General features: G+C 37.9%; 5 protein-coding genes and 3 long non-coding RNA genes across 8 annotated transcripts; 5 read left to right on the top strand and 3 right to left on the bottom strand.

The window, feature by feature from the left end:
- The first annotated feature begins 762 nt into the window (after nt 1–762).
- On the top strand, nt 763–4215 carry LOC130694180 (uncharacterized). Its single transcript, XM_057517312.2, has 7 exons — nt 763–1030; nt 1110–1609; nt 1672–1796; nt 1855–2555; nt 2634–3139; nt 3207–3331; nt 3397–4215. The coding sequence occupies exons 1-7, from the start codon at nt 837–839 to the stop codon at nt 4051–4053; spliced, it is 2808 nt and encodes a 935-aa protein (XP_057373295.2). The 5' UTR covers nt 763–836; the 3' UTR covers nt 4054–4215.
- Nucleotides 4216–7599: 3384 nt separating this feature from the next.
- LOC132088083 (serine/threonine-protein kinase/endoribonuclease ire-1-like) lies at nt 7600–8658 on the top strand. Its single transcript, XM_059495773.1, has 3 exons — nt 7600–7772; nt 7850–8349; nt 8414–8658. Exons 1-3 carry the CDS (start codon nt 7600–7602, stop codon nt 8656–8658), a joined length of 918 nt encoding a protein of 305 aa, XP_059351756.1.
- A 17-nt stretch (nt 8659–8675) lies between these two features.
- Nucleotides 8676–10578, top strand: LOC130694184 (serine/threonine-protein kinase/endoribonuclease ire-1-like). Its single transcript, XM_057517317.2, has 4 exons — nt 8676–9408; nt 9483–9955; nt 10023–10147; nt 10216–10578. The coding sequence occupies exons 1-4, from the start codon at nt 9074–9076 to the stop codon at nt 10543–10545; spliced, it is 1263 nt and encodes a 420-aa protein (XP_057373300.1). The 5' UTR covers nt 8676–9073; the 3' UTR covers nt 10546–10578.
- Nucleotides 10579–13324: 2746 nt separating this feature from the next.
- Nucleotides 13325–14167, top strand: LOC130694188 (uncharacterized). Its single transcript, XR_009001961.2, has 3 exons — nt 13325–13820; nt 13891–13978; nt 14038–14167. It is a non-coding gene; the product is annotated as an uncharacterized LOC130694188 (long non-coding RNA).
- Nucleotides 14168–16465: 2298 nt separating this feature from the next.
- LOC132088089 (uncharacterized) lies at nt 16466–17069 on the bottom strand. Its single transcript, XM_059495792.1, has 3 exons — nt 16908–17069; nt 16688–16804; nt 16466–16629 (listed from the first exon to the last, which is right to left on the bottom strand). The coding sequence occupies exons 1-3, from the start codon at nt 17049–17051 to the stop codon at nt 16570–16572; spliced, it is 321 nt and encodes a 106-aa protein (XP_059351775.1). The 5' UTR covers nt 17052–17069; the 3' UTR covers nt 16466–16569.
- A 75-nt stretch (nt 17070–17144) lies between these two features.
- Nucleotides 17145–19179, bottom strand: LOC130694186 (uncharacterized). Its single transcript, XR_009001959.2, has 8 exons — nt 18974–19179; nt 18842–18917; nt 18618–18786; nt 18357–18554; nt 18172–18296; nt 17664–17888; nt 17314–17591; nt 17145–17258 (listed from the first exon to the last, which is right to left on the bottom strand). It is a non-coding gene; the product is annotated as an uncharacterized LOC130694186 (long non-coding RNA).
- Nucleotides 19180–19267: 88 nt separating this feature from the next.
- Nucleotides 19268–19934, bottom strand: LOC130694190 (uncharacterized). Its single transcript, XR_009001962.1, has 3 exons — nt 19876–19934; nt 19585–19681; nt 19268–19311 (listed from the first exon to the last, which is right to left on the bottom strand). It is a non-coding gene; the product is annotated as an uncharacterized LOC130694190 (long non-coding RNA).
- A 3550-nt stretch (nt 19935–23484) lies between these two features.
- LOC130694181 (death-associated protein kinase 1-like) lies at nt 23485–26644 on the top strand. The gene is made up of 5 exons (XM_057517313.2): nt 23485–23634; nt 23698–24398; nt 24481–24998; nt 25067–25191; nt 25257–26644. The coding sequence occupies exons 1-5, from the start codon at nt 23560–23562 to the stop codon at nt 26247–26249; spliced, it is 2412 nt and encodes an 803-aa protein (XP_057373296.1). The 5' UTR covers nt 23485–23559; the 3' UTR covers nt 26250–26644.
- The last annotated feature ends 446 nt before the right edge of the window (nt 26645–27090 follow it).

The following is a 27090-nucleotide window of genomic DNA, read 5'->3' as shown; positions in this document are numbered from 1 at the left end:
TTTGTATTCGTTGTCTCGAAAATTGGTAACTTCTCCAAATTGTAAAATAAAAACAAACTTGGTCTCCGTTTTTGATGGAATAATTCATTGTGGCTCATTTTAGTTTTCTATCATTAAAATAGCCCATCCATGTTGAAGCTTTAAAAATCCCCTGTTTCGTGTATGGTTGGAAATCATTGTCTAAAAGATTGGGGACCAAAAGGCGTCAACACACATCAAGATAAGTGGATTTGTTAACAGAAAATTTCCGACTGATAAGATGAACATTTTGTTATTGCTTCCACTTGGCTGCCACATATATAGCACTGATGTTAGCAGGTTGAAAATTGATTGGCTGGTGGGCACTTTTATCGATTTTTTTTTGTAATATAGTTAAAACTTGTAGAAAAGATCCGCGATGTAAAAAACAATGTGATGAAATGATTAGCTGGTTAATTAATGAATACATCCACAACCAAAAATGGAAATATTTCATATCCTAAAACCACCAAAAATTATAGCGGCATAAAACAATAGAAACAAGGAAAGGGTGATAGAGACTCTAATTTAATATTATATAGACAATAATAGCGAAAGGAATGCCATGCTTATTCAGGATCGAAAAGTTTATCATTATTTTTTGTTGTTCTCGAATCTTTGTGCAAGAAACGCTTTCACTACTGATAAATCTGGCCAGTAGATTACACTGTATTGTGCGGCTCAAGATAAAACGTTATCAACTGAAAGCGTTGGTCATTTGCGTAGGTCTAGAAGGAAGCCATCACAACGTACAGTCATTCGAAAACTGCGCATTGCGTAACTATTGAGTTATCCTGTATTTAGTGAGAATCGAAAATATGGAGGATGGTGGAAAAGGAAAATATGAGGATGGTCCAGGTCAAGTGTTTGAAGGAAAGTTTGAGGTTCGCGATGTTGAAAAAAAAAGAGTTCGTGTACATCGTATCCTCAGCAGCCAAGAAAGAGCTTTGCTAAATTTAGATCATCCAAACATCGTCAAACTTCTTTACTGTAAAAGTGACGATAAGTATAGGTAGGACATTTCTCATTGTTTTGAATAGCAATACGATATCAACAATAATTTGATTTTGTTTTCGTTACCGTGTTACCAGGTACTATGAAATGAGCCGGCATTTGGCCACTTTAGATCAGCTGTTCTTGAAGTCGGATGATGGCAGAAAATACAAGGGACGTATGCCACATCATATCGATGGTTTGCTACAATTAGCTAATGGTCTGGAATACATCCATTCAAAGAATTTAGTTCATGGAGACATCCAACCAGAAAATGTCCTGATTGCGGAGGGGTCTGCTGGCCAAGATGAGATAACCCTCAAATGGACAAATTTTGGGCTGAACGGAAGTGTCAGTGAAGCAAACCAAACCAGTCCTATCAGAAGAAATAAGGCATGGTTAGCCCCCGAGTTGCTTCAATTGTCAAGAAATATGGAAAATGTAGAGGAAACAAGTTATCAAGATGGCGTCAAGAGCGACGTTTTTGCACTGGGACTTGTTTTCGGTAGTCTATTCTTGAATGGCGAACATCTCTACGGTTCCACCGAAAATGAAATTGCCGACAACATAGTTAAAGGAGATCCCATCAACATGCAAAGTAATACCTGATATACTATAATGATATCGTTTCTGATAAAAAGAATTGATTGCTTTACCTAGAAATGGATAGCAAATTACGCGGCTGTTACGAGAATGACTTATTGAAAAGAACGTTGAAAAACGACCCCAATGAAAGAGTATCATCGAAAGAAGTAGTTGTTCAATTACAATCGATCAAGGATAAGGTATAATGAATTAAAGTTGAGCAATCATATTATGCACATGTCAAATTATTTAATTTAGCTCACTGGAAAAGAAAAAGAATTGCTTGAATTGTGTGGGCGTGATTCGCGAGAGGATCTAACAGGAAAAATCAAAGAATTAATTCAGTTGGGAATTAACGTTAACGCAAAGGACAAAGACGGAAGGAATGCGCTTCACCTTTTGTGTCGGTACTATTCAAACCCAAAATTAATCGACGACATTCAACTCTTAATAGGAAACGGAATCGACGTGAATGCAAGAGACAAAGATGGAATGGATGCCATGCATTATTTGTGTCAATACCATTCAAGCAAAAACTTAATTGACGCAATTCAAGTTTTAATTCATTCCGGAATAGACGCAAAGGCAATAACCAACGATGGATCGAATGCGCTCCATTATTTATGTCGAGACAATTCAACCCCAAATTTAGTCGACGCAGTTGGTATTTTGAATAAATTAGGAGTGGATATGATGCTGCCGGACAACGCTGGATGGCACGCATATTATTATTCGCTTAATAAAGTTAACAAAGAGATGAAAATCTGGTTTGACCGCCAAAAACGAATAGGGAAAGGTGGCTTTGGTACGGTATTTAAAGGAAAGTTCGGAGGTCGTGAAGTGGCAGTCAAAAGAGTTGAAATAGATCGTGCCGAGAAGAGAGAAGAAGAAGCAATGCTAAAGTTAGATCATCCAAACATCGTAAAACTTTTTCACTGCGAAAAAGACAATGACTTTATGTATGTCACTTTTTTTCTGGTTTTAAATAACAAAATGATTGCAAAATTGATTTTTTTGTTTTCGTTATCTTGTAAAAGGTACTACGCGTTGGAATTATGTGTCGCTTCGTTAGATCAACTTTTCCTGAAATCGGATGATCCCAAAAAATACAACGAACGTATGCCACCTCCTATCGAAATATTCCGGCAATTAGCTACAGGCTTGGCATACATCCATTCCATGAACTTAATTCATCGAGACATTAAACCAGAAAACATCCTCATTTTGCGAAAGTCTGGAAAAATTGAAGAGATAATAATCAAATGGTCTGATTTTGGACTGGCCAAATCCGTAAACGAAAAGGGATATCACTCGTGGTCTGGCGTGAAAGGAACGAGAACTTGGTACGCACCCGAAGTGCTGAAAAAACTCATCAACGATGAAAAGTCGGAAAACGAGGAGTTTTGGGGCACCGTCAAGAGCGATGTGTTTGTCCTCGGCCTCGTCTTCGGATGTCTTTTCTTGGAGGGAGAACATTTATTCGGTACAAATGAAAAAAAAATTCACCAGAACATAATTAGAAATGATCCGGTGAAAATGAAGAGTAATCTCAGTTTACTTCCATACTATTTTGCTCTTCTATATATTAACACTTGGTTGCTTAATACTAGATATTGATGGCGAATTGCGCAAATATTATGAGAATCACTTACTAACGAAAACGTTGGAATACGATCCGGAGAAAAGAATCAATTCGACAGAAATCGTCCAACAACTGGAATATATTAAGAATAAAGTAATATTATTTTTTTGTATGTTAGGAATAAGCAATGTAGATAATCATAAATTTTTCCAATTCAGCTGACTGAAAAAGAAAAAGAATTTCACCAGCTTTGTGCTACTGACTCTTCGCCTGATCTAGTTGGAAGAATCAACGACTTTATTCGCCTGGGAATTAATGTAAATTCAACGAACAGTCTTAAAAGGAATGCGCTCCATAATTTGTGTGAATCAAATTCAAGCCCAAATTTAATTGGCGCCATTCAACTCTTAATCCAACTGGGAATTGATGTGAATGCAAAGGACTTATATGAAACGAATGCGCTCCATTATTTGTGTAGATCAAATTCAAGCTCAAATTTAATTGGCGCCATTCAACTCTTAATCCAACTGGGAATTGATGTGAATGCAAAGGACTATTATGAAACGAATGCGCTCCATCATTTGTGTGAATCAAATTCAAGCCCAAATTTAATTGAAGCCATTCAACTCTTAATCCAACTGGGAATTGATGTGAATGCAAAGGGCGATTATGGAATGAAAGCGCTCCATTATTTGTGTAAATCAAAATCAAGCCCAAATTTAATTGACGCCATTCAACTTTTAATCCAACTGGGAATTGATGTGAATGCAAAGGACAATGATGGAAGGAATGCTCAAAGTTATTTACGCGATAATGATAAGATTAGCAACAAGGACGAAATCCTAAAACTGCTCGACGCAGCAGTTGTTGTTTGAATCACAACTCGTCTCTAGGCGATACAATGCACTTCGACGGCGGAGAATGAAAATATAGCGCCTTTCGCATACTCTGAATTCTTTTGCCACTTACCCCTTGAAAACTCAAATATCCCGCTTTCTTGGGTGTATTGCTCAGGCCGACGGACTTTCAAAAGTAAAAATAATGACTACATCGCCATAGAGTCTTATCAATTTATGACTCCTTTAGCCATGTTGATTGCGACTCATTCGACAATTTATAAATTCGATGTGGGCAAACGACTTTAAAATAAAAGAAAGTATCAAACCATAAGTCAAGTGATTCAATATCGGTTCAAAGAGCCTCTTCTCTCATTGGATAAGTATCTGATTTCATTTCAACCTTCTAGCAAACTCTAAAGGAACTGATACAGGAAAACAATAAGAACAGTAAAGAACCTAAGTAAACAATGAAAAAATAATAATAAAGAAAAAAATTTCTCGAATGATGAATAAAAAAAACCCAATTTTCTTCATCTAAAAGGCAAATGAGAAACTGCTTTTGCCGGTAGAGCTAACTGCGAGCGTTTAACAATTCAACTAGTCAAATGAAAGAAATTTTCACGTGAAAACAGCACGACCGTCAAACTTGGCAATCCCGCGGACAATCAAATCTGTTCTTGTCAGCTGTGTTGCAATTTAGCAAACCATTCAAAAAAGAAAAAAAAGTAAAAGCAAGTAAAAACAAGAAAAACATTGACAAAGGCTGTATACACCGATACAAGTTTAGCAAATTGAAAAAGTGTGCCGTTCACATCAACAACACAGCCATTTAATAATACAATTATTTTATTTATTATTATTTATTATACTATCCTATCCATTTGTTTTCAACCAAATCATCTGCTTGTATACAGTTGATTTTACGATTTTTTTAAACGAGCAGACATCTACCGAGCAAATGCCACTTTTTCTGGTGTGACTTTCTAAAGTTTGGGAAAACAAAATGCGAAAAATCAAATGAAATTGGCAAGAAAGAGTGATTGTTCTTCAAACGATACTGCCAAGCTATCTGTTTCCCCATTTCTAACCAAAACACAGGCCACTTGCATTGTTCGTCAGTTCGAGCAATACAATGTCAACAATATCCCCCACTCTATGGCGCCATCGAAGCTGAAATGGCGAAATGTGGCCAGAAAAAAAAGGACTGGAGGGCAAGGCTGACCATGAATGGGCGCAAAAAAGACGTTATCAGTGCATTCTTACACTGCATCATTTTCAAGGATCTCTCGCAAATCAATAAAAGGGAAAAAAGGGTTACAATTTGAAAAAAATCACAGCCAAACAACTGAGAGGGCGAGTCGAGATTTTAGGCCCTTCTGAGATGCCATTGTGCGCTGATACATGCCTTGAAAGGAAATAAAAAATATGTAAAAACTAACCTGGAAAAAGAGCAGAGAACTTCCTCCGTTGTGAATTGCATTCAAACGCAGCACAGCCATCGATGAACTATCTGCCTTACATTGGACGATTAGGACGTGATTACTGCTTTCCCGTCGAGGGCGCCAATTGTCTCTCAATCAGCTGACCGACTTGCCATCGCCGTTTTTCTTTACACTTGATACATCATCTGATTTGAACATTAAATTGTTTGTCAGCCGATTGCGACTGAAAGCTTTTGTCTTCAACACTGAAACCCTTATAATACGGAAACAGAAATAGAGACGAGTAGAAAGCGACACATAGCACATCCTTTGTCGATATCAGTTAAAATGGCAATGATGAAACTCATCAGTTGGTGAGCACAATTTGGCGCTTTTTTTACCCCCCACTCCAGCTTCTCGACAGCATTGCCAACACAAGCTATGAACCAAATAAAACAATTAATCGAAAAAAGATGGCGATGGAAATATGAAATGTTGGTCTGAATTTCATATTGCAAATTGAATTTAAGAATTTCGAATGATTAAGAAATCAGGTTCTGAAGCTGCTGAATTTTTAAGAAATCAACAAACAGCGTTGCATTCGCCAAACCAATGTCACTTAACAGAGTTTTGTATTGAGGAGAATCGTCAACTAGGAAATATAAGGTAAAATTAAAAAGAATTCAAGAAAACATTATTTCATCATGCTCAGTTTCCAGCAAGAATTTCAATCCTAAAAACCAACAGCCTGCCATTAAAAAAGAATCTGAAGTGAGTTCTCTGCTCTGCACAAGCCTTCGATTCGAATCGTCATACCTGAAAGTTGACCCTTCATCTGGAACAGAGCAGCACCATAAAAGATTATTACCTGAAGTGCGGAAGCGAATTTTTTGGCGGAAAAGATGAGCACGATAAAGAAAAAACATTACCTGAAGCGTGAAAACAAACAGTTCGGCGGCAGCATCATAGGCCAGGGGACTCCTAAGACGTAATTAACACCAGAGCAACAAGGAACAGTCGACAGAAAATCGCCACAGCAGATTCTGAATAGAAACAGGATGAATTCATTACTAAGAAAAAATAATAGCTATAGAGTGAAGGTTATTGACGCCATTATAGAAACCAAACAACATTGTCCTTCAGCCTGGGGTGGTAATAGAAATAAGTACTCGAACAACAGAACAAGAAGCAAGGGAGAAAAATGACCAAGACGACGCCAACAACAATACTCGGCCACTACGCGAACGCCAAAGCAAAACCCAAAATCAGGGTGAGGTGTGGAATTCACTACAAGGGCACCAATCACCACCCCAACTCTGCTAAAAAACAAGCACGAAAACATTAATTGGACAATAAAAAATATAATTGTAAATTGTTGCCCTCACTTACAGCACAGCCCATAGGCAGAAATAACCACAGCTGCTTCCTACGTGGCAATGTAATATATCGCTTTCAAGAATATTGCACCTAACTAATTATTGAATTGGGAGAAAGGCGTGGCGATCGGTATTAAGGCAAAGTAGTTTAACATAAATACCCGAGCGACGAATTTACGAAGGCTACTCGGTGCAAAATCACGTAAAACAGACCAATAAGGCAGCAATGGTGCCATGAAATGTCGACACATCAACGCTGAAAAACCCTGAAACTAAATTTTAAAGAGACTATTAATAAAAACCGTCATACAAACCCAGCATTAAGAAGAGCTCAGTAACCATGAAGTGACGAAGAGTATAGGTAGGACATTTTTTATTGGTTTGAATTGAAATACGATATCAACAATGATTTGATTTTGTTTTCGCTACCATGTTACCAGGTATTATGAATAGGGCCCGTTGTTTGCCAGTTTAGATCAGCTGTTTTTGAAGTCAGATGGCGCCAGAAAATACAACAGACTTATGCCAAATCATTCACTACTGATAAACCAGGCCTGTAGATTATGACACAAATGGACAAACATGTCTGTGTTGTCCACTAGGTGCCAGCAAAAGTTTAATGAAGGTCATCAAACTTGAATGTTGTGAAACGTTTTTCTCTCGTTATCAGTTAAAGGCATTGGTCATTTGCGGAGGTTTAAAAGGAAGCCATCACATCAATGCCATTCGAAAATTGTACTTTGCGGAACTCTTGAGCTATCCTGTATTTGATAAGTACCGAAAGTATGGCGGAAGGCTTAGGTCAAGTGTTCGAAGGAAAGTTCGGAGTACGCGATGTTGAAACAAAAATAGTTCGAGTACATCGTGTCCACAAAAATAAAGAAGAAGAAGCTTTGCTAAAGTTAAATCACCCAAACATCATCAAACTTCTCCAATGTGGAAGTGACGATGAGTATATGTAGGATATTTCTTATTATTTTAATCACAATATAATATCAACAATGATTTTCTTGGGTTTCTTTATCGTGTGACCAGGTACTATGGATTGGACCCATGTTTGGCCACCTTAGATCAACTATTCTTGAAGTCGAATGATGCAAGAAAATACAAGGGACATATGCCACATCATATCGATGGTTTGCTTCAATTAGCTTCTGGTCTCGGATACCTCCATTCAAATAATTTAGTTCACAGAGACATCATACCAGTAAATGTCCTAATAGTGGTGGGAGCTGCTAACCAAGATGAGGTTACCCTCAAATGGACAAATTTTGGACTGATCAGAAGTATCAGTGAACCAAAGCAAAACAGTCCCATCAGAAGAAATAGGGCATGGTTAGCACCCGAGTTGCTTCAAGTGACAAGACATGAAGGAAATGTAGATGAAATCAGTTATCCAGAAAGTGCCGAGAGCGACGTTTTTGCACTGGGACTTGTTTTCGGTTGTCTATTGTTGAACGGCGAACATCTCTACGGTTCCACCGAAAATGAAATTGCCGACAACATAGTTAAAGGAAATCCCATCAACATGCAAAGTAATCCCTGATGTACTATAACGATATTGTTTTCTGATTAAAAGAGGTTCATTGCTTTACCTAGAAATGGATGGCAAATTACGCGGCTGTTACGGGAATGAGCTATTGGCACAAATGTTGAGAAACGACCCCAATGAAAGAATAACATCAAAAGAAGTAGTCGTTCAATTACACTCGATCAAGAATAAGGTAAAAATGAATTTAAGTCGAACAATCACATTAAACACATGCCAATGTTTTCAATTTAGCTCACTGGAAAAGAAAAAGAATTGCTTGAATTGTGTGGGCGTGATTCGCGATTGGATCTAACGGAAAAAATCCGAGACTTGATTCAGTTGGGAATTAACGTTAACGTAAAGGACAGATGTGGACAGAATGCACTCCACCTTTTGTGTCGGAACTATTCAAACCGAAAATTAACCGTCGCAATTCAACTCGTAATCGAAAGCGGAATCGACGTAAATGCAACGGACAACGATAGAATGAATGCCATGCATTATTTGTGTCAATACCATTCAAGCCAAAAATTAATCGACGCAATTCAACTGTTAATCGGAAACGGAATCAACGTGACTGCAACGGATAGCGATGGAATGAATGCCATTCATTATTTGTGTCGATACCATTCGAGCCAAAACTTAATGAACCCAATTCAAATCTTGATTCAACCCGGAATCGTCGCGAAGGCAAAAAGCAACAATGGATCAAATGGGCTCCATTATTTATGTCGAGGCAATTCAAGCCCAAATTTAACCGAACAGTTAAGTTTTTGGTAGCATCAGGATTTGATGCGCAGGCAAAGGACAAATATGGAATGAATGTGTCCGATTATTTGTGTAATAAAGAGAAGAAGGGATTGAAAATTTGGATCGAGCGCGATGCTATAATAGGAGAAGGTCGCTTTGGTACGATATTTCATGGGAATTACGAACGTCGTGAAGTGGCAGTAAAAAGAGTTGAAAAACGTCATGTCAAGGAAATAGAAGAAGAAGCTTTGCTAAAGTTTGATCATCCGAACATCGTCAAACTTCTTCACTGTGAAAAGGACAACGACTTTATGTAAGACATTTTTATCCGGTTTAAAATAGCAATATGATTTCAAAATTGATTTGTTTTTTGTTTTCGTGCTAAAGGTACTACGCGTTGGAATTATGTGTCGCTTCCTTAAATCAACTTTTCCTACCGAAGGATGATCTACAAAAATACAAAGGACGTATGCCACGGCAAATCGAAATTTTCCATCAATTAGCTTCAGGCCTGGCATACATCCATTCAATGAAATTAATTCACCGAGACATGAACCCGAGAAACATCTTCATTATGCGGAGGGCTGGAGAAGATGAAGGTATAATAATGAAATGGTCTGGTTTTGACTTGGCCAAATCCGTAAACTTAAAGGGTTATTGGTTGGCACCTGAAGTGCTGAAAAAGCTCAGCAACAAAGAAAAAGCGCCAAACGAAGAGATTTTGGGCAGCAACAAGAGCGATGTGTTTTGCCTCGGCCTCGTCTTCGGTTATATTTTGTCGGAGGGAGAACATCTATTCGGTTCATATGCAAATGAAATTGACGCTAACATAATTAGAAAAAAACCGGTGAATATGATGAGTAATCCCAATTGACTTCCATACTATTTTACTCTTCTATTTATCAACACTTGGTTGCTTAATTCTAGAAATTCGTGACGAATTGCGCAAATTTTATGAGGATGACTTACTAACGAAAATATTGGAACACGAACCGGAAAAAAGAATGAGTTCGGCAGAACTCGTCGAACAACTGGAATCCATTAAGAATAAAGTAATATTATGATTTTTTTTTAAGTTAACAAGTATCAACATCGGCTTTTGCAAATTTTTCCAATATAGCTGAAGGAAAATGAAAAAGAAAAAGAATTTCTTCTACTTTGTGCCCGTGACTCTTCGCCTGATCTAGTTGGAAAAATCAAAGACTTCATTCGCCTAGGAATCAATGTGAATGTAAAGGACTTTGATGGAAGGAATGCGCTCCATTATTGTTTTACACGGAATTCAAACCCAAATTTACATGACGCCATTCAACTCTTAGTCCAATTGGGAATTGATGTGAATGCAAAGGTCAAAGGTGAATACAATGCTCGAACCTTTTTACTCGCTAATAAGTGGGTTACGAACAAGGACGAAATCCTAAAACTACTCGACGAAGCAGTTCTCGTTTGAACCATAATTCGTTTCTAGGCGATGCAATGTCCTTTGAGGGCGGAAAATTTAAATATGGCGTCTGTTGCATACTTTGAATTCTTTTGCCGTTAACCCCTTGAAAACAAAAATTACAAGCTTTCTTCCCTGTTTTGCTTAAGATGCACTGATTTCACTTTCAGAAATACAAAAATTCCTGCATTGCCTTTGAGTGTTAATCAATTTATTATTCCTATAGACAAGTTGATTGCAACTCATTCGACGATTTAAAAATTCTATGTCGGCAAACGACTTTAAAATGAAATTAAATATCAAAGCCTAAAAAACCCGTCAAGTGATTCAATATCGGTTCAACAAGCATCTTCTCTCTTTGGATAAGTATCTCATTTCATTTCAAGCTTCTAGCGAACTGTAGTGGGGCTCATACAGGAAAGCAATCAGAGCAGTAAAGAACCTGAGTAAACAATGAAAAAATAATAAGAAAGAAAAAACAATATGTCGAATGATGAATAAAAAACCCAATTTTCTTCGTCATCTAAAAGGCAAATAAGAAACCGCTTTTGCCGGTAGAGCTAACTGCGAGCGTTAACCAATTCCACTAGTCAAATGAAAGAAAATTGCACGTGAAAACAGTATGACCGGCAAACTGGGCAATCTCGCGGACAATCAAATCTGTTCTTGCCAGCTGCGTTGCAATTAAGCAAACCACAAAAAAAAACCAAAACAGAAAAAAAAATTAAAAACACCTACAATCAGAGTCATATGACTCTGCCTACAATAGACTGAAAAAGGCTCTATATCGGAACAGATTCAGCAAATTGGCAACGTGAGTAGTTCACACGAACAGCATAGCCATTTAATAATAGAAGATTTTTATGTTTTTTAAAAACCCTCCTATTATATGACTGACAATGTCTGTCCATTTGTTCTAAGCCAAATCATCTGCTTGTATATAGTTGATTTCATGATTTTTTAAACGGGCAGCCATCTACCGAGAAAAAGCCTCTTTCCCTGGAGTCACAAAGTAAGGTAAAATATCGAAAAAGATGTGTGAACTTAACTTTTGGTGCTTTTTATAGTATGGGGAAGGAGACGTTTCTCGAAGGATTGTCCACAAAGGGGCCGTGGCGGTGGTGGAAGTCGTACCTGCCATGAGGCAAAAAAAAAAAACAACAAAAAACATTGTTAGTGTTCATTTCTAACGAAGAAGAGGGCCATGTAGTAAGGGATTTTCCTTAAGGAGGATGCAATGGTGGCAGCAAGTGTTACAATGTAAACATGAATTGTGTCTTCACAAAAATATTTTATGTTCCAGTGTTCATTGTTTTACCACTAATGTCATGAAGCTGGTTACACCTCGAAAGGCTGTCCGAATCTATTCAGTGAATTGATGGGAGATGTAAAGCCACATGAGCAATGCATTCCGCAAGCTGTGACATGCGATGAAAAGGAACTCTTTAAGGGCATTGTCTGTGGGAAACACTTTAACAATTTTGATATAGTTGTTCTTCAGGTAAGCCATTTGTCAAAAATGTATTTTACGATTTAAAAATATCTATTGGATTTGCTTTAGGTTACAGGAAAAGATGTACCTCAATACATAACATTATTTGAAGAAGCCTTGGCCTGCGCCAACTACTACTTAAAAACATTAAGAATTCTGGCTACATAAAACCAACACCTGTTCAGAAAGCTTCAGTTGCAGTTATTCTTGCCAAAAGAGATTTAATTGCTTGTGCCGTTACGGGCTCCGGCAAAACGGTAATCCAATTAATTAACGCTGTATAATTTTGAAACCTTGATGCCCTCGTACTGGCTTGATTTGAAGGGGCCGATAGGAACTGGGTAAGTTGAAGTAAAAGTAATTTTGCGTGGGCACGCCGGTGATTACGACTACAATTACGTCCAATTGCGTCTAAGATACTCAACAAACCCTTCGTTATTCGTTGATTAAGTCATCTAAAATTTTACATTTTTTCATGTAGGCGGCGTACTTGGTACTGGTTATGAACATATTGTTAGAACAAGGTGTTGTTGGTGCGTCACATATCATGGTTCAAAAGACAGAAGTTGTAATTGTCGCACTTCCTCGTGAATTATCCTTCATTTTGATTTGTTCATGAATCAAATTCGAATAATCGTTTGTTTGTTTTTTTTCAGGAAAGGGTTTTATTTTTTTTTTGCAACCATCTTCGGTATGGAGCTTTAAAACCCTTAATGGTTAACTTTACCTCCAAGACTTGTAAACTTGCTGCTGAAGAAAACGATATCAGGCATTGACAATATGGGTGCAACGTCTGACATAGTTGTTGCTAGTGTGTACGGAAATTATGTACCATCTCGTCGTTTACGTGGACTTGCATGTTTGGTAATTTACAGTATAACATTTCTTTATTTGGTTCTTTCATCATGCGTTTTCGCATTGTTTTGCGTGTTCCGCAATGCAAGGAGGAAATCGGATACCCGTCCACCATATCTAGTTCTATCAGTATGAGGAACCCCGTTATCGTTATCGTAGGATCGATAATAAGATGGACAGTTTATCAGAAGAGAGCGTGCCGCGCCTCGTCGTTTACGTTGCCCTACCGTCCGTCAGGCCAGAACACGGTCAACTGGTCCCGGGGTAATGCGAAAAGCTCGGACACGTCCGTGTTAGTGACTAGAAGGTGCATGGGTGTCCATCGTTTTAATTAAAAACCCAACAAACAATTGTATTTTGGGTCTGTTTTCGTGGTAGAAAAGTCGGCGCATTCATATAGTATTGACATAATAACCATTTTCTGCTTTTTTATAACGACATTAGGAAGGTGGATATGTTGCCGTCTCAAATGAAATCGACGTGATTCAAGTGGCTTCCATCATTAACTTATACAATGTTCAGTTGCAGCAAAATGTTGTCTTATACGAGGCAGCCTTCTTCGAATTTGCTTACGAGCATCGCACCGTTGACGGATACGAGTTGAACGAATTGCTCAAGGCTTACCGGTGTTCTTTCAGCACGCTTTTTACGACGCTCGTGGAAAGATGGTACACAGCGTTTGTGATTTCTTGTCGGCTGTCTTTTACATCACCGTAGCATATGGTAACGTAATGTACAGAAACTACCGAAGATGAATGCCGCTTCATCTAAAATTTTATGTGTCCATTAAGTGTATATCTATATTGCTTTGATGTCCTCATAACAAATCTGTTCAACATAAATGCAGGCAAATGGTTACTAGCTCCACTTCCAAATACTAACAGAAAAACTGGAAAACGTAGGAATGAAAGCAAAATAACGAGACAGACACGGAAAAGTAAGAAAGCAAAAATTAAATGAGTCTACCTCAAAATACCCCACATTTTTGTAACTGAATTTCTTGTTAGCTAACGGGTAACCGCAGCAAATGTGATGTGTCAAAGTAAAGCACGCCATCAGTGCCAGTAACGAGGCTGCTTCACTTTTGTACGCAAGGTATGTTTTGTATTAATTTATGTCTTATCACGTTTTTGTTGAACTAAATCTCTTAACAGAAGAAAGGGTGAGACAGTTGCGGAAGTAGAGAATGGACCGGGCAAATCAACACTGGCAGAAACTGGTGAGACCATTGCAGTAAACGGCGTTAACAAACAGCAACGATTGTGCTTTATTGTTATATGTGTGCATGTACTGTTTCCATCGTTTTTTAACAGTGTTTTATATGGTTCGCAAAATATTTTCTGGTGACATGTGTCTCTTGTTGTTTGTAAATTAGGATAACAGATGGCGCTACTGTTGCTTCTGTTATGTGGGAAAACAACGTGTTACAGGTGAAACCCATATCCGAAAATTCGTGATGCAAATTTCCCATTGATAAGTTTGGTCAAATTGAATGGTGTGGACATTAGGTATTGCAAGTTTTTTATTATTTTCTGTGTTACTGAAGTGAGAAACATAAAGTGGAGTATTTTTGTGCAACGCGTAAACTTGCAATTAGCTAGGCCAGCTATGAAATCCAAAAGCTATTTGCAACCTACTATATTTACAATGGATCATGCTATTCAGTTGCACTGCATTGAGAGGTATTAAAAATGAATTACCATTCAGAATCCAATAGCTGTGATTCTGGTTTTCAGATGTAGTTGGTGAAACGTTAATAACTAAGGATACTGACCACGAAGAAAAATTAGAAATGGCACAAGCCATATGAGTTGGGATACCACCATGCCAATTACATCATTCTGCTACTCTTCGTTCATCATGTCATTCAGTTATGTGTGAAAAGTGCACTATATGTAGTGTTTCAAATCATTTCTACATAGCCCATTAAAGGGCAGGATTTTGTGTTGTGAAGTATGGTATTTGACTTAGATTTTGTCAATCTGTATCCCATTGTCATGGTTATGCTTTTATTTCTAGCTCGATGATCTAAAACTCAAAAGGATGCTGTTTGCAAAAAAAAAGATAACCAACAATGCAAAATCAATGGATTGGATACCTCACGTCATTCTTTGACTCTTTGCAAACTCATCATCTCATCAGTCTCAATCTGGTAGAAGAAGTCTGTTCCTCTATATAGTGATGTCAATGGTTAACAAACAATATTTTTGCAGCACCCTGGCACGGGCCTGTCGCCCCGTCTTCGTCTCGCCCGTCGCCCCGTCTTCTCTTCGCCCATCGCGCCATCATCGCCTCGCCCGTCGCCTCGTGGTTGCCACGTCATCGCCTGTTTTTCATGGTATCGTTGTATGTTTTTTTCTTAGTCCAACACGTATTGCTAAATTCACTCTAATCCGTATTCCAATTTCACGTTTTCCTTATCAATTAATTTCACGTTCTTCAGCTTGATCAACGCGAAGATCGTCGTCGGAAGAACAGTGACATCAGCTACGAATCTTCTCCATCCTATGATGACAGTCAGCCATTGATTCCCTTCCAGCAACATCAGCAGCGGTAAGGAGAATTTCTCATTTTTCTTTTATTTTCTATGGGGAAAGAAAAAAGCAAAAACAAAAACAAAAAACAAAATCAAAAACAAAACAAAGAAAAAAAAACAAGTTTTATAGTTCTGTTGTCGTGCAAAGTGGCTGTGTATGTTGTGATGCACGCTTTTCGATTTAGATAAAAATGGTGGATTTTTCCATGTTTGTTTTGTTCTTTACGTAAAAACAAATACACAACGTTGTTTGAACTCTGTTTTGTGGTGCGGCAATTGTTTATTTGAACGCTAAATCCGTCATTGCCACCACAGACAATTGGCAGGCAGAAAAAAACGAAAAGGAAAAAAAAACGAAGTCGGTTCTGTCAAACGAACACCTGGGTACAACTGATGGTGTGACAGAAAAACCTCCATCAGAGAAAAAATGGGTAATCGGGTATCTTAGGTATTGGAGTTGGGAAAGGCAAGTGGCCTAGGTCTTGGCTTCGATATTTTGAGCCAGTGAATGGTCAGGAAACAAAAAGGAGGCTTGTTTTTTTTTTTCCAAGTTCAAACCGTATTCCTAAATTCACTATTAGTATTAGTAGAATATAAACATGTGAAATAGCTCAATGGTAGAGCATCGGCTTAAGAAGCCGAAGGTCTAGTGTTCAATACTCAGATAAGCTAGGCACACTTTTTTCTTCATAGCACACGTTTATTTGTCGAAATAACGAAAAATGGCAAAAAAAGGGAAAAATTCTTTTTCCTCGACGATCGGTAGCATCCCAAAATTTTTTCTGGGACGACCACGCCAGCATTCCACATTTTTCTCGGCGCCAAGCAATATTAACCATACTGAGATTCGAACCACAGACCTTTCGCACTGTAGGAAAGCATGCTACCAATATGCCATAACTGTCTCTACATGGTTAGTTATAGATTTTGAAAGCTATGTAGTTAAACGTTAAATTAAAAAAAAAAAAATAACCCACTAAAGAGAGAAGAATAATATAAAATATTCCCATTTCCTGTTTCCTTAAACAAAATGAATATTTTATCTATTCAGGTAAATAGGTTGGCAAAATAACCACGTAATCAAATTTTCAAACAGACATTGCAAATTCCAAGATGTTCTTGGATACGAATTTTGGTTAATTACATTGAGTTAATGCCAACTCTCTTCAACTTCAGTGGGCAAGGCAGCAAATCCAGGTTTATCGCCGAACTGCGCATAGATTAAATTACATCTACAAGTAATAAAAACTACCTAGGTCCTAACTTACTCGGCGCATATCTCGACTAGCAAAACCCCCTTGGGTCGAAGGGGCGCTAAAGTCGTAACCCCTTCCACGCACGCCTGGGACTATCGCTTGCATGAAAGGCGGTACATCACCGTTGGACTTAAAAAAAAAAAAAAAAAAAAAAAAAAGTACGCAGGATTATTAATTACGAACACAAGGGCAGAGAAATATAATTAGATGTCAGACTGGAGTAGGTTCTTACCTTAGTTAACAAACAGACAAACTTTCCAGCGTTAGGGCCATCTCTTTCTTCGTCAAACAACCTTATTTGATTTTCAGACATTTCCCACGCGGCCCGTTCGACCAACACGATGAACACACTCGTCAATATCAGTTGGTAAGTCATAATTTACGACATCGTTGACGCCGGCAATATCTAGGAAAAACAATGCAAACATCAAATACGTAAAAAACGAACGAAGAACCCATAAAACATTAACTAAACTACAGGCAGCAACATTAGTGGCCACGAGAATATTCCTAATACCATTTTTAAGTCACAAGTCGACTGCTCACGCTGACTCAGAAGACGATCACCATGGATGCTGGTAGACTAGACATATAAAGTTAAGACACTTTATCCAATTCACAACAGGTTTAATTCTTACTTGTAAGTTGTTATGGCAGAAAAATGCAGCGATGAAATCCGGCGTCTTTTTGCTGTTGTCAAAAACGATAGTCTTGGCATCACCGAGATCTTGTAAAACTTCGATCAGCTTACTCTCTTATTTCTTTTCGAGCACTGAAAAAACAGCTGTTCAACATCTCGATTGGTGCCACCGACAATGCCTGTTGTGACGAATACGTAGTCTTCCATGTAAGTCGCAGCCAGCGCTTGTACTTCATCTGGGAATGTCGCCGAAAACATAAAAGCACGACGGATTCCCTACAGAGAAACAAATAGTATCATATTAGTCAAATCTTGAGTCGCCCCGCGGTCGCGACAAGAATATTGCACCCAGCTTGAAGATTTGACATTTGATGGCTCGCGACAGTTCCTCCATATATAATCAGACTTGAAAACCGAATTGTAGGATAATTTACACGACTTCCGTTAAATTTGAATGGCCCATTCACGAGTGGGTGCGACAATTACAACTTCTGGCTTTTGCCCCATGGCATGAGACGCACCAGCAACACCTTGTTCTAACAATATGTTCAAAACCGGTACCAAGTATGCCACCTCCATGAAAAAATTTAAAATTTTTAGATGATTTAATCAACGAATAACACGAAGGGTTTGTTGAGTATCTTAGATGCAATTGGACTTTTTAGTAGTCGCAACTAACGGCGTGCCTACTCATAATTACTTTTACTTCAACTTACCCAGTTCCTACTGACACATTCAAATGAAGTCAGTACGAGGGCATCAAAGTTTCAAAATTAAACAGCGTTAATTAATTGGACTACCGTTTTGCCGGAGCCCGTGACAACACAAGCAATTAAATCACTTTTGGCAAGAATACCTGCAACTGAAGCTTTCTGAACACGTGTTGGTTTTATGCAGCCAGAATTTTTTATGTTTTGAAGTAGTAGTTGGCGCAGCTTCTTCGAAAGATGTTATGTATTGAGATACATCTTTTCCTGTAACCTAAAGCAAACCCAATAGATATATTTAAATCGTAAAATACATTTTCGAGAAAGGGCTTACTTGGAGCACGACTTTATCAAAACTGTTAAAGCGTTTCCCACAGACGATGCCCTTAAAGAATTCCTTTTCATCGCATGTCACAGCTTCCGGAATGTATTTCTTACGCGGCTCTACATCTCCCATCAATTCACTGAATAGATTCGGACAGCCTTTCGAGGTGCAACCAGCTTCATGACATTAGGGATAAAACAACGAACCCTGGAACACAAAATATTTTTGTGAAGATAAAATTCATGTTTACATAATAACACTTGATGCCACCATTGCATCCTCCTTGAGGAAAATCCCTTGCTACATGGCCCTCTTCTTCGTTAAAAATGGACACTAAAAATGTTTTCTTGTTTTTTTTTTGCCTCATGGCAGGTACGACTTCTACCACCGCCACGGTCCCCTTTTGGACAATCCTTCGAGAAACGTCTCCTTCCCCATACTATAAAAAGCACCAAAAGTTAAGCTCGCACATCTTTTTCGATATTTTATCTTACTTTGTGATGTCAACGGACCACTGCCACCGCCACCGCCCCCACCAGCTCGTAGACACTCTTTAGCTCCTCCTCCACACTGTTAAACAAAACCATATTAAAGTTATCACTGTGAGAATACAAGGAAACATTTACCTTGTGACTAGACAGAAAAAAGGTAGATCAGAATGAAATAAATGTTTGCGCGACAGCAGACTGCACGCGTTAAGCCAATCTAGAAATATGCCTTTTCTTTTGTTAGTGATGAAGATGGAATTTTCTGTCCTATTTGTTTCTGTCATGGACTGTGGGGTCCACAGTTACAAAACTCTACATCAGCAACAATCTTTTCTCAATGTTCAGAAGCTGCAAATGTTGTGAATGGGAAAATTTTTATTAAAAATAATTTTAAAAATAATTGTAACACCAAGCATTATTAAACGACTTGCCCAACTATGGAAACCGATGGAACCACAATGTTTGCCTGCACAATCCTGAAATGATTGAAATGACAAGCTTGGTTCATCTCATTAATTTTAAAGAAGTACAAAGCCTGACTGCATGGTTGAGCAGTTTGGCTTAATGGTTTTTTAAAATGCATGAAGGTAGCAATAACCATTATCTGAATGTGCCTGTCATGCTTACTTTTAAGGACACAAGTTACCATCCATAATGGCAAGCACATAAACTCTTCTTGCTTTCATGGTATGACATAAAAATAACAGCAAAGAATAATGCAACAGTAGAATGTGGAAAAATAATATTACCACACATTTATGGTCCTTCTTAATGGCCATCTGGCATGGAGGTGAGAGCACGAGGGCAGATACACCACAGTGTCTGCTTCACAACTTGTGGAATTCTCTAAAATTTAGAAAAAAGGCAAAGACTCAGCATGAAAATTATTACTTCTAATAGTTTTTTGTTAATAGCGTATCATTCATCTTGTAATTTGAAAAGGAGTTTCAAACATTAGGTATTCTCAAATTAAAGTTTCGGGTGGTGGTGAATGTTAACAATGTTTTCTTGACGAAACATTCACTAAAGTATTACTTTACCATGGCTGCCTCATGTGTCCAATACTTGACGAGTCAAATGCACACCACCAACTTCACACACGACAAAGAACTAGAAAATGGCGACTGAAGCCGGCTCACAACACTGAAGCAACGTTGCGACTTATTTCAAAATGGGCGGCGAATTCAACTTCTGCCATAACTATTTTGTTTTCTCTTGCGCAGGGACACACTATGCAAAAACCAAATTAAAACAAGGAGATGGCTGGTTGTCTTTCGGGTTTACAATGGTAAGTTTTGTATTGTTGGGAAAGATAAATTCACGTTGCGGCTCTCGTGCAGTAGGTGCACCAACATCAGTGACACACACACACTAAAATCCGTGCCAATTGTGAAATACTTAACCAACCGTACCAAAATACGTATTTTTTCAAAATTATTTGGGCGTCGCTCAGAACGAAAATTGGACACGAATTTAAAAAACAAAAATTATAATCAAGTGAGCCTCAACGCATGGATACGTAATGAGGTCCACTTTGGGAAAAAGGTACAGAAGTGAACCCAAAAGACGAATAGAATCCGATATGTAAGCAAATTATTCGATTGGTAAAAATTATGAGTAAAGAAAATGAAATTAAAATAAAATAGTTAATTCATTGATCGGCCCTTTAAAAAAAATCAGACAAACAACTGGGAGAGGGAGTCGAGATTTTAGCGTCTTCTGAAATGCACATGCAAAGCGAAAGCAAAAAAAAAAATATCTACAAACCTAAAATTGATGCAGATAACTTCCCCCGCTATGAATTGCATTCAAACGCAGAACAGCCACCGAAGAACTATCTTGTTTTCACTGGACGAAAAGGCGTGGTTGTTGCATTTGTATTCAGGCTGCAAATTGTCTTTGAATCAACTATCCTTGCCATGGCCGCTCTTTTCTCCTTCTAGTCAGTCATCTAAATAACGCACTACATGAATAGCAGTTTACATATTGTTCGGCAGCAATTTATCCACGTAGTTCACTGCTTGAAACTGAACTTGACATTGACTATTTGACACGCCACACATCCTTTGCGAACATCAGTTAAAATACCAATGATGAAACTGATGATCGCAATTTAGCGCTTCCCCCCCCCCACCACCCCGACTTCTAAGCAGCATTGCCAATTCACACTATGAACGAAATATCACATATTCTGAAAAATATGGTGTTAAAATGAAAGTAATAAATGAAATTGTGAAACCCGACATACGGTAAACACTGCTACATGACAACACGTTACCCCACCGAGCGAAGCAATGCAACCACCAGTTCAATTCTAAGAAAATATGGAACAAACTTACTTACCAGAAAAGAATGGTTCCAGGAGGAGCTGCTAAACATTAACGGCCGAACACTACGGAATTAGCGCCATACTAAAAACATGCTGTACAACTAAAGAAACCAAATCAATTAAGAATCTGCGTAAAACCACAAAACATTAAACTAAAGAAAAATAAACAAACAATAGCAAAGTGTTCCAGCAGTGAAATAACGGATAATCATAAACGTCATACCCGAAAGACGTACCATCACGTGGAACAGACCAGCACGACAAACAAAAAATAATACCTGAGGCGTACGTACATGGAACACTACGGCGGAAACAGAGACTGATGTCCGTCTACGATGTCATAAACACCAGAAGGACAAAGAAAAGCCGACAAAATCGCCACAGCAGATCCTGAATATGAACAACACACGGAATCAATCTCCAAGAAAAAATAACTTTTATCGAATGGAAATAATTGACGTCATTGAAGACAATCAATTCTTTCAGCCTGGGACGGAAATACAAACAATCATTCGAACAAGAAAATATGAGGCAAGGGAAAAAAAAAATTAAACAAAATGCTATTTTTGTGCCAACTGGTAGAGAAATCCTTTCAGTTTTGGACATTCAAATTTCTTCCATGTTAGATGGAAAATCAGCGTTATCCATGTTCCTTTTTCAATCAATAAAATAAATGTTTAAAAGATTGGGTGCCAAAAAGCGTCAACACGTAAAGATAAGTGGATTGGCTAACAATAAATTCCCGGCTGATAAATAAAAACTTTGTAGAATAGTCAAAATGTGTTAAAAGGAATCTCAATAATATAAAAAAAATGTGATGAAATAATTAACCGGTTAATGCAGTTCATTTTGCCGGAATGCGATTAACGGAATCAGTGGAATCGTGAATTTAGAACGGGGAACGTCCTCTGCTAAGAGGACAAGCAAACGACAAATTTAAAAAACCAAGCAAATAAAGGGGAGGCAAGATGAGGCAGGCAATTGGTAATTCATACGGGTAATGGCGCATTTTCGGTCATGACTACATGAAGATAAACACATTGTTATCACGGTAATACAACGATAATGAATACATCTACAACCAAAAATGGAAATATTTCATATTCAACAATCACCAAAGGAAAAGTTATAAATGAATAAAACAATGAAAACAAGGCAAGGGTGATTGATTCTTTAACTTAATATTAGAGAGCCAATGATGGGAAACGGAATGCCTTTTTTATTCAGGATCGAAAAGTTCATCATCATTTTTTGTTGTTCTCGAATCGTTGTGTAAGAGACGCATTTAACTACTGATAAACCTGGCCTGTGGCGTTGTGCGGTCCAAGATAAAACGTTGTTGTTTTGGGGGGCCAAAACGCGTCAACACACGTCAAGATAATGGATGGATTGGCTAAAAGAAAATTCCCGGCTGATAAGTTAAAAAATTGAGTTATTGCTCCTAATTAGCTGCCTGATTGTGCTGACCGACTGACTGATTGACACTGTTAGCAATCGTTTTGTGATATAGTCAAAACGTGTAGAAAAGATCCACAATGTAAAAAACAATGCGATGAAATGATTAACCGGTTAATTCAGTTCATTTTGTCGAAACGCGATGAACGGAAACAGTTAAATGTTTTATTGTGAATTTGAATTAGAGAAACGTCTCCTGTTAACAGAAGCAGCAAAAACAAAAGAAAAATACCAAGCAAACAAGAGCGAAAAGGGGGTTGGGGGAGGCCCTTGGTTATCGATACGGGTAGTGGCGCATTTTCGGTGATGACTACATGAAAATAAACACATTGTTTACCATGGTAAAACAAAGATAATGAATACATCCTTAACCAAAAATGGAAATTTCACATCCAAAAATCACTAAAGAAAAATGATAAATGCATATAACAATAAAAACAATGCAAAGGTGATCGAGACTTAAACTTAAATTTATAATATAGAGCCAATGATGGCAAACGGAATCCCATACTTATTCTAAATCGAAAAGTTTATAATTATTTTCTGTTAATCTCGAATCGTTGTGCAAGAAACGCTTTCACAACTGATAAACCTGGCTGGTAGATAACACTGTATTGTCACGAGGATTTCGAGTCACTGACGAGTACTAACGCTAGGATTAGGTTGTAACTCAACCCAAAATTGGACAATCACGCGTAAACCGAATGGACGTCTCTGATAAACGTCTTCTGCCCAAAACCCATCCGTTAGCGGCCAGCTAACTGACTTTGTTATTGAACTATTCACGTTATCTTTTCATCTATCTTTTGAATAGGGAAGGTAGCGGCGGGCAGGAGTGGTTCAGTTTCGATTGAGATTGCAGTTGTTCATTTGTGGTCAAACGCAAGTTATTAAAAGTTGAAGTCTTTTCGTCTCATTTTCCCTCGACCTGTTGGAAAAAATGTGGGAATACGACCCCAATAAAAGAATGCCATCGAAAGAAGGAGACGTTCAATTACATTCCATCAAGGATGAGGTATAATGAATTTAAGGCAAGTCGACTAATTGCATTATGCAAATGTCAATTTATTCAATTTAGCTCACTGGAAAAGAAAAAGAATTGCTTGAATTGTGTGGGCGTGATTCGCGATCGGATCTAACGGGAAAAATCAAAGAATTAATTCAGTTCGGAATTAACCTGAACGCAAAGGACAACAACGGAATGAATGCGCTCCATCTTTTATGTCGTTACTATTCAAACCCAAAATTAACCGACGCAATTCAACTCGTGGTCAAAAGTGGAATCGACGTGAATGCAAGGGACAATGATGGAATGAATGCCATTCATTACTTGTGTCAATATCAATCAAGCCAAAACTTAATCGACGCAATTCAAATTTTAATTCAACTGGGAATCGATGCGAACGCAAAAAGCAACGATGGATCAAATGTGCTCCATTATTTATGTCGAGACAATTCAAACCCAAATTTACTCGACGCATTTGAAATTTTGACTGAATACGGTGTGGATGCGAAGGCAAAAGACAAAGATGGATGGAATGCGAACTATTATTTGTATAATAATGATAAGAAGGTAATGAAAATTTGGTTCGACCGCGAAAACCCAATAGGGGAAGGTAGCTTTGGTATGGTATGCAAAGGGAAGTTCGGAGGTCGTGAAGTAGCAGTAAAAAGAGTTGAAATGCGACACGTGGACAAAATAGAAGAAGAAGCTATGCTTAAGTTAGATCACCCAAACATCGTCAAACTTCTTCACTGTGAAAAGGACCAAGATTTTATGTATAGCATTTTTCTCTAGTTTAAAACAACAATATGATTTCAAAGTAGATTTGTTTTTTTTGTTTTCGTTGTCGTGTAACAGGTACTACGCATTGGAATTATGTAACGCTTCCTTAGATCAAGTTTTCCTGAATTCGGATGATCCCAAAAAATACAAAGGACCTATGCCACGTCAAATCGAGGTTTTCCACCAATTAGCTACAGGCCTGGCATACATCCATTCAAAGAATTTAATTCATCGAGACATTAAGCCGAACAACGTTCTAATTAAGCGATCTCCAGGCCAAGATGAAAAGACAATAATCAAATTGGCTGATTTTGGGCTGGCAAAAAAGGTTACTGAACGGGGGTCATATTCATGGACTGGAAGGGAAGGAACCAGAAACTGGTACGCCCCGGAGGTGTTACACTTATTCTTGAACAAAAATAAAAAAAAAGAGGATGAAGAGGCAGAAAAGAAAAGAGGCACAGTAAAGAGCGATGTGTTTGTCCTCGGCCTCGTTTTCGGATATCTTTTCTTGGAGGGAGAACATCTGTTCGGTTCAAGCGAAAAAGAAATTCATGATAACATAATTGGAGGACGTGCGGTGAATATGAAGAGTAATTCCAATTTAATTCCATATTATTTTACTCTTCTATTTATTAAACAACTGGTGGCTTAATTCTAGATATTGATGCCGAATTGCGCAAATATTATGAGGAAGACTTACTAACGAAGATGTTGGAAAACGATTCGGTAAAAAGAATAAGTTCGAAAGAAGTCGTCGAACAACTGGAATCCATCACGGAAAAGGTAATATTATTTTTTTCTAAGTGGGGAAGTAGCAACGTAAACAATCGTAAATCTCTCCAATTTAGCTGACTGAAAAAGCAAAAGAATTTCGACAACTTTGTGCTCGTGGCTCTTTGTCTGATCTAAAAGGAATAGCCAACGACTTCATTCGCATTGGAATCGATATGAATGCAAAGGGCATTTATGGAAGGAATGCGCTTCATCATTTGTGTAAATTAAAGTCAAGCCCAAATTTAATTGACGCCATTCAACTCTTAATCCAACTGGGAATTGATGTGAATGCAAAGGACTCTCTTTTCAAAATGAATGCGCTCCATCATTTGTGTGAATCAAATTCAAGCCCAAATTTAATTGACGCCGTTCAACTCTTAATCCCACTGGGAATTCATGTCAATGCAAAGGACAGATGGGGAAAGAATGCGCTTCATCATTTGTGTAAATCAAATTCAAGCCCAAATTTAATTGACGCCATTCAACTCTTAATCCAAAAGGGAATTGATGTCAATGCAAAGGGCGAATGGGGACAGAATGCGCTGCATTATTTGTGTGAATTCAATTCAAGCCCAAATTTAATTGACGCCATTCAACTCTTAATCCAACTGGGAATTGATGTGAATGCAAAGAACATTATGCAAAGGAATGCGCTTCATCATTTGTGTGAATTCAATTCAAGCCCAAATTTAATTGACGCCATGAAACTCTTAATCCAACTGGGAATTGATGTGAACGCAAAGGGCTTCATGGGAGAGAATGCGCTGCATTATTTGTGTGAATTCAATTCAAGCCCAAATTTAATTGACGCCATGAAACTCTTAATCCAACTGGGAATTGATGTGAACGCAAAGGGCGACAGGGGAAAGAATGCGCTGCATTATTTGTGTGAATTCAATTCAATCCCAAATTTAATCAACGCCATTCAACTCTTAATCCAACTGGGAATTGATGTCAATGCAAAGGACAAGGATGGAAGGAATGCTCGAAGTTATTTACGCTATAATGATAAGATTAGCAACAAGGACGAAATCCTAAAACTGCTCGACGAAGCACTTGTTGTTTGAATCACAACTCGTCTCTAGGCGATACAATGCACTTCGACGGCGGAGAATGAAAATATAAAAGCGCCTGCCGCATACTCGGAATAATTTTGCCATTTACCCCTTGAAAACTCAAATATCCCGCTTTCTTGGCTGTATTGCTCAGGCCGACGGACTTTGAAAAATAAAAATAATGACTACATCGCCATAGAGTCTTATCAATTTATGACTCCTTTAGCCATGTTAATTGCAACTCATTCGACAATTGATAAATTCGATGTGGGCAAACGACTTTTAAATAAAAGAAAGTATTAAAGGATAAGTCAAGTGATTCAATATCGGTTCAAAGAGCCTCTTCTCTCATTGGATAAGTATCTCATTTCATTTCAACTTTCTAGCAAACTCTAAAGGAACTGATACAGGAAAACAATCAGAACAGTAAAGAACCTAAGTAAACAATGAAAAAATAATAATAAAGACAAAATAATATCTCGAATGATAAATAAAAAAACCCAATTTTCTTCATCGAAAAGGCAAATAAGAAACCGCTTTTGCCGGTAGAGCTAACTGCGAGCGTTTAACAATTCAATAGTCAAATGAAAGAAATTTTCACGTGAAAACAGTACGACCGTCAAACGTGACAATCTCGCGGACAATCAAATCTGTTCTTGCCAGCTGTGTTGCAATTTAGCAAACCATTCAAAAAAGAAAAAAAAAAAAGAAAAAAAAGTAAAAGCAAGTAAAAACAAAAAAAACATTGACAAAGGCTGTATAGACCGATACGGATTTAGCAAATTGAAAAAGTGTGTCGTTCACATCAACAACACAGCCATTTAGTAATACAATTATTTTATTTATTATTATT

The sequence above is a fragment of the Daphnia carinata genome, chromosome 6 (genome assembly GCF_022539665.2).
Source record: "Daphnia carinata strain CSIRO-1 chromosome 6, CSIRO_AGI_Dcar_HiC_V3, whole genome shotgun sequence".
Classification (NCBI taxonomy): domain Eukaryota; kingdom Metazoa; phylum Arthropoda; class Branchiopoda; order Diplostraca; family Daphniidae; genus Daphnia; species Daphnia carinata.
This window is presented reverse-complemented; position numbering and strand designations above follow the sequence as displayed.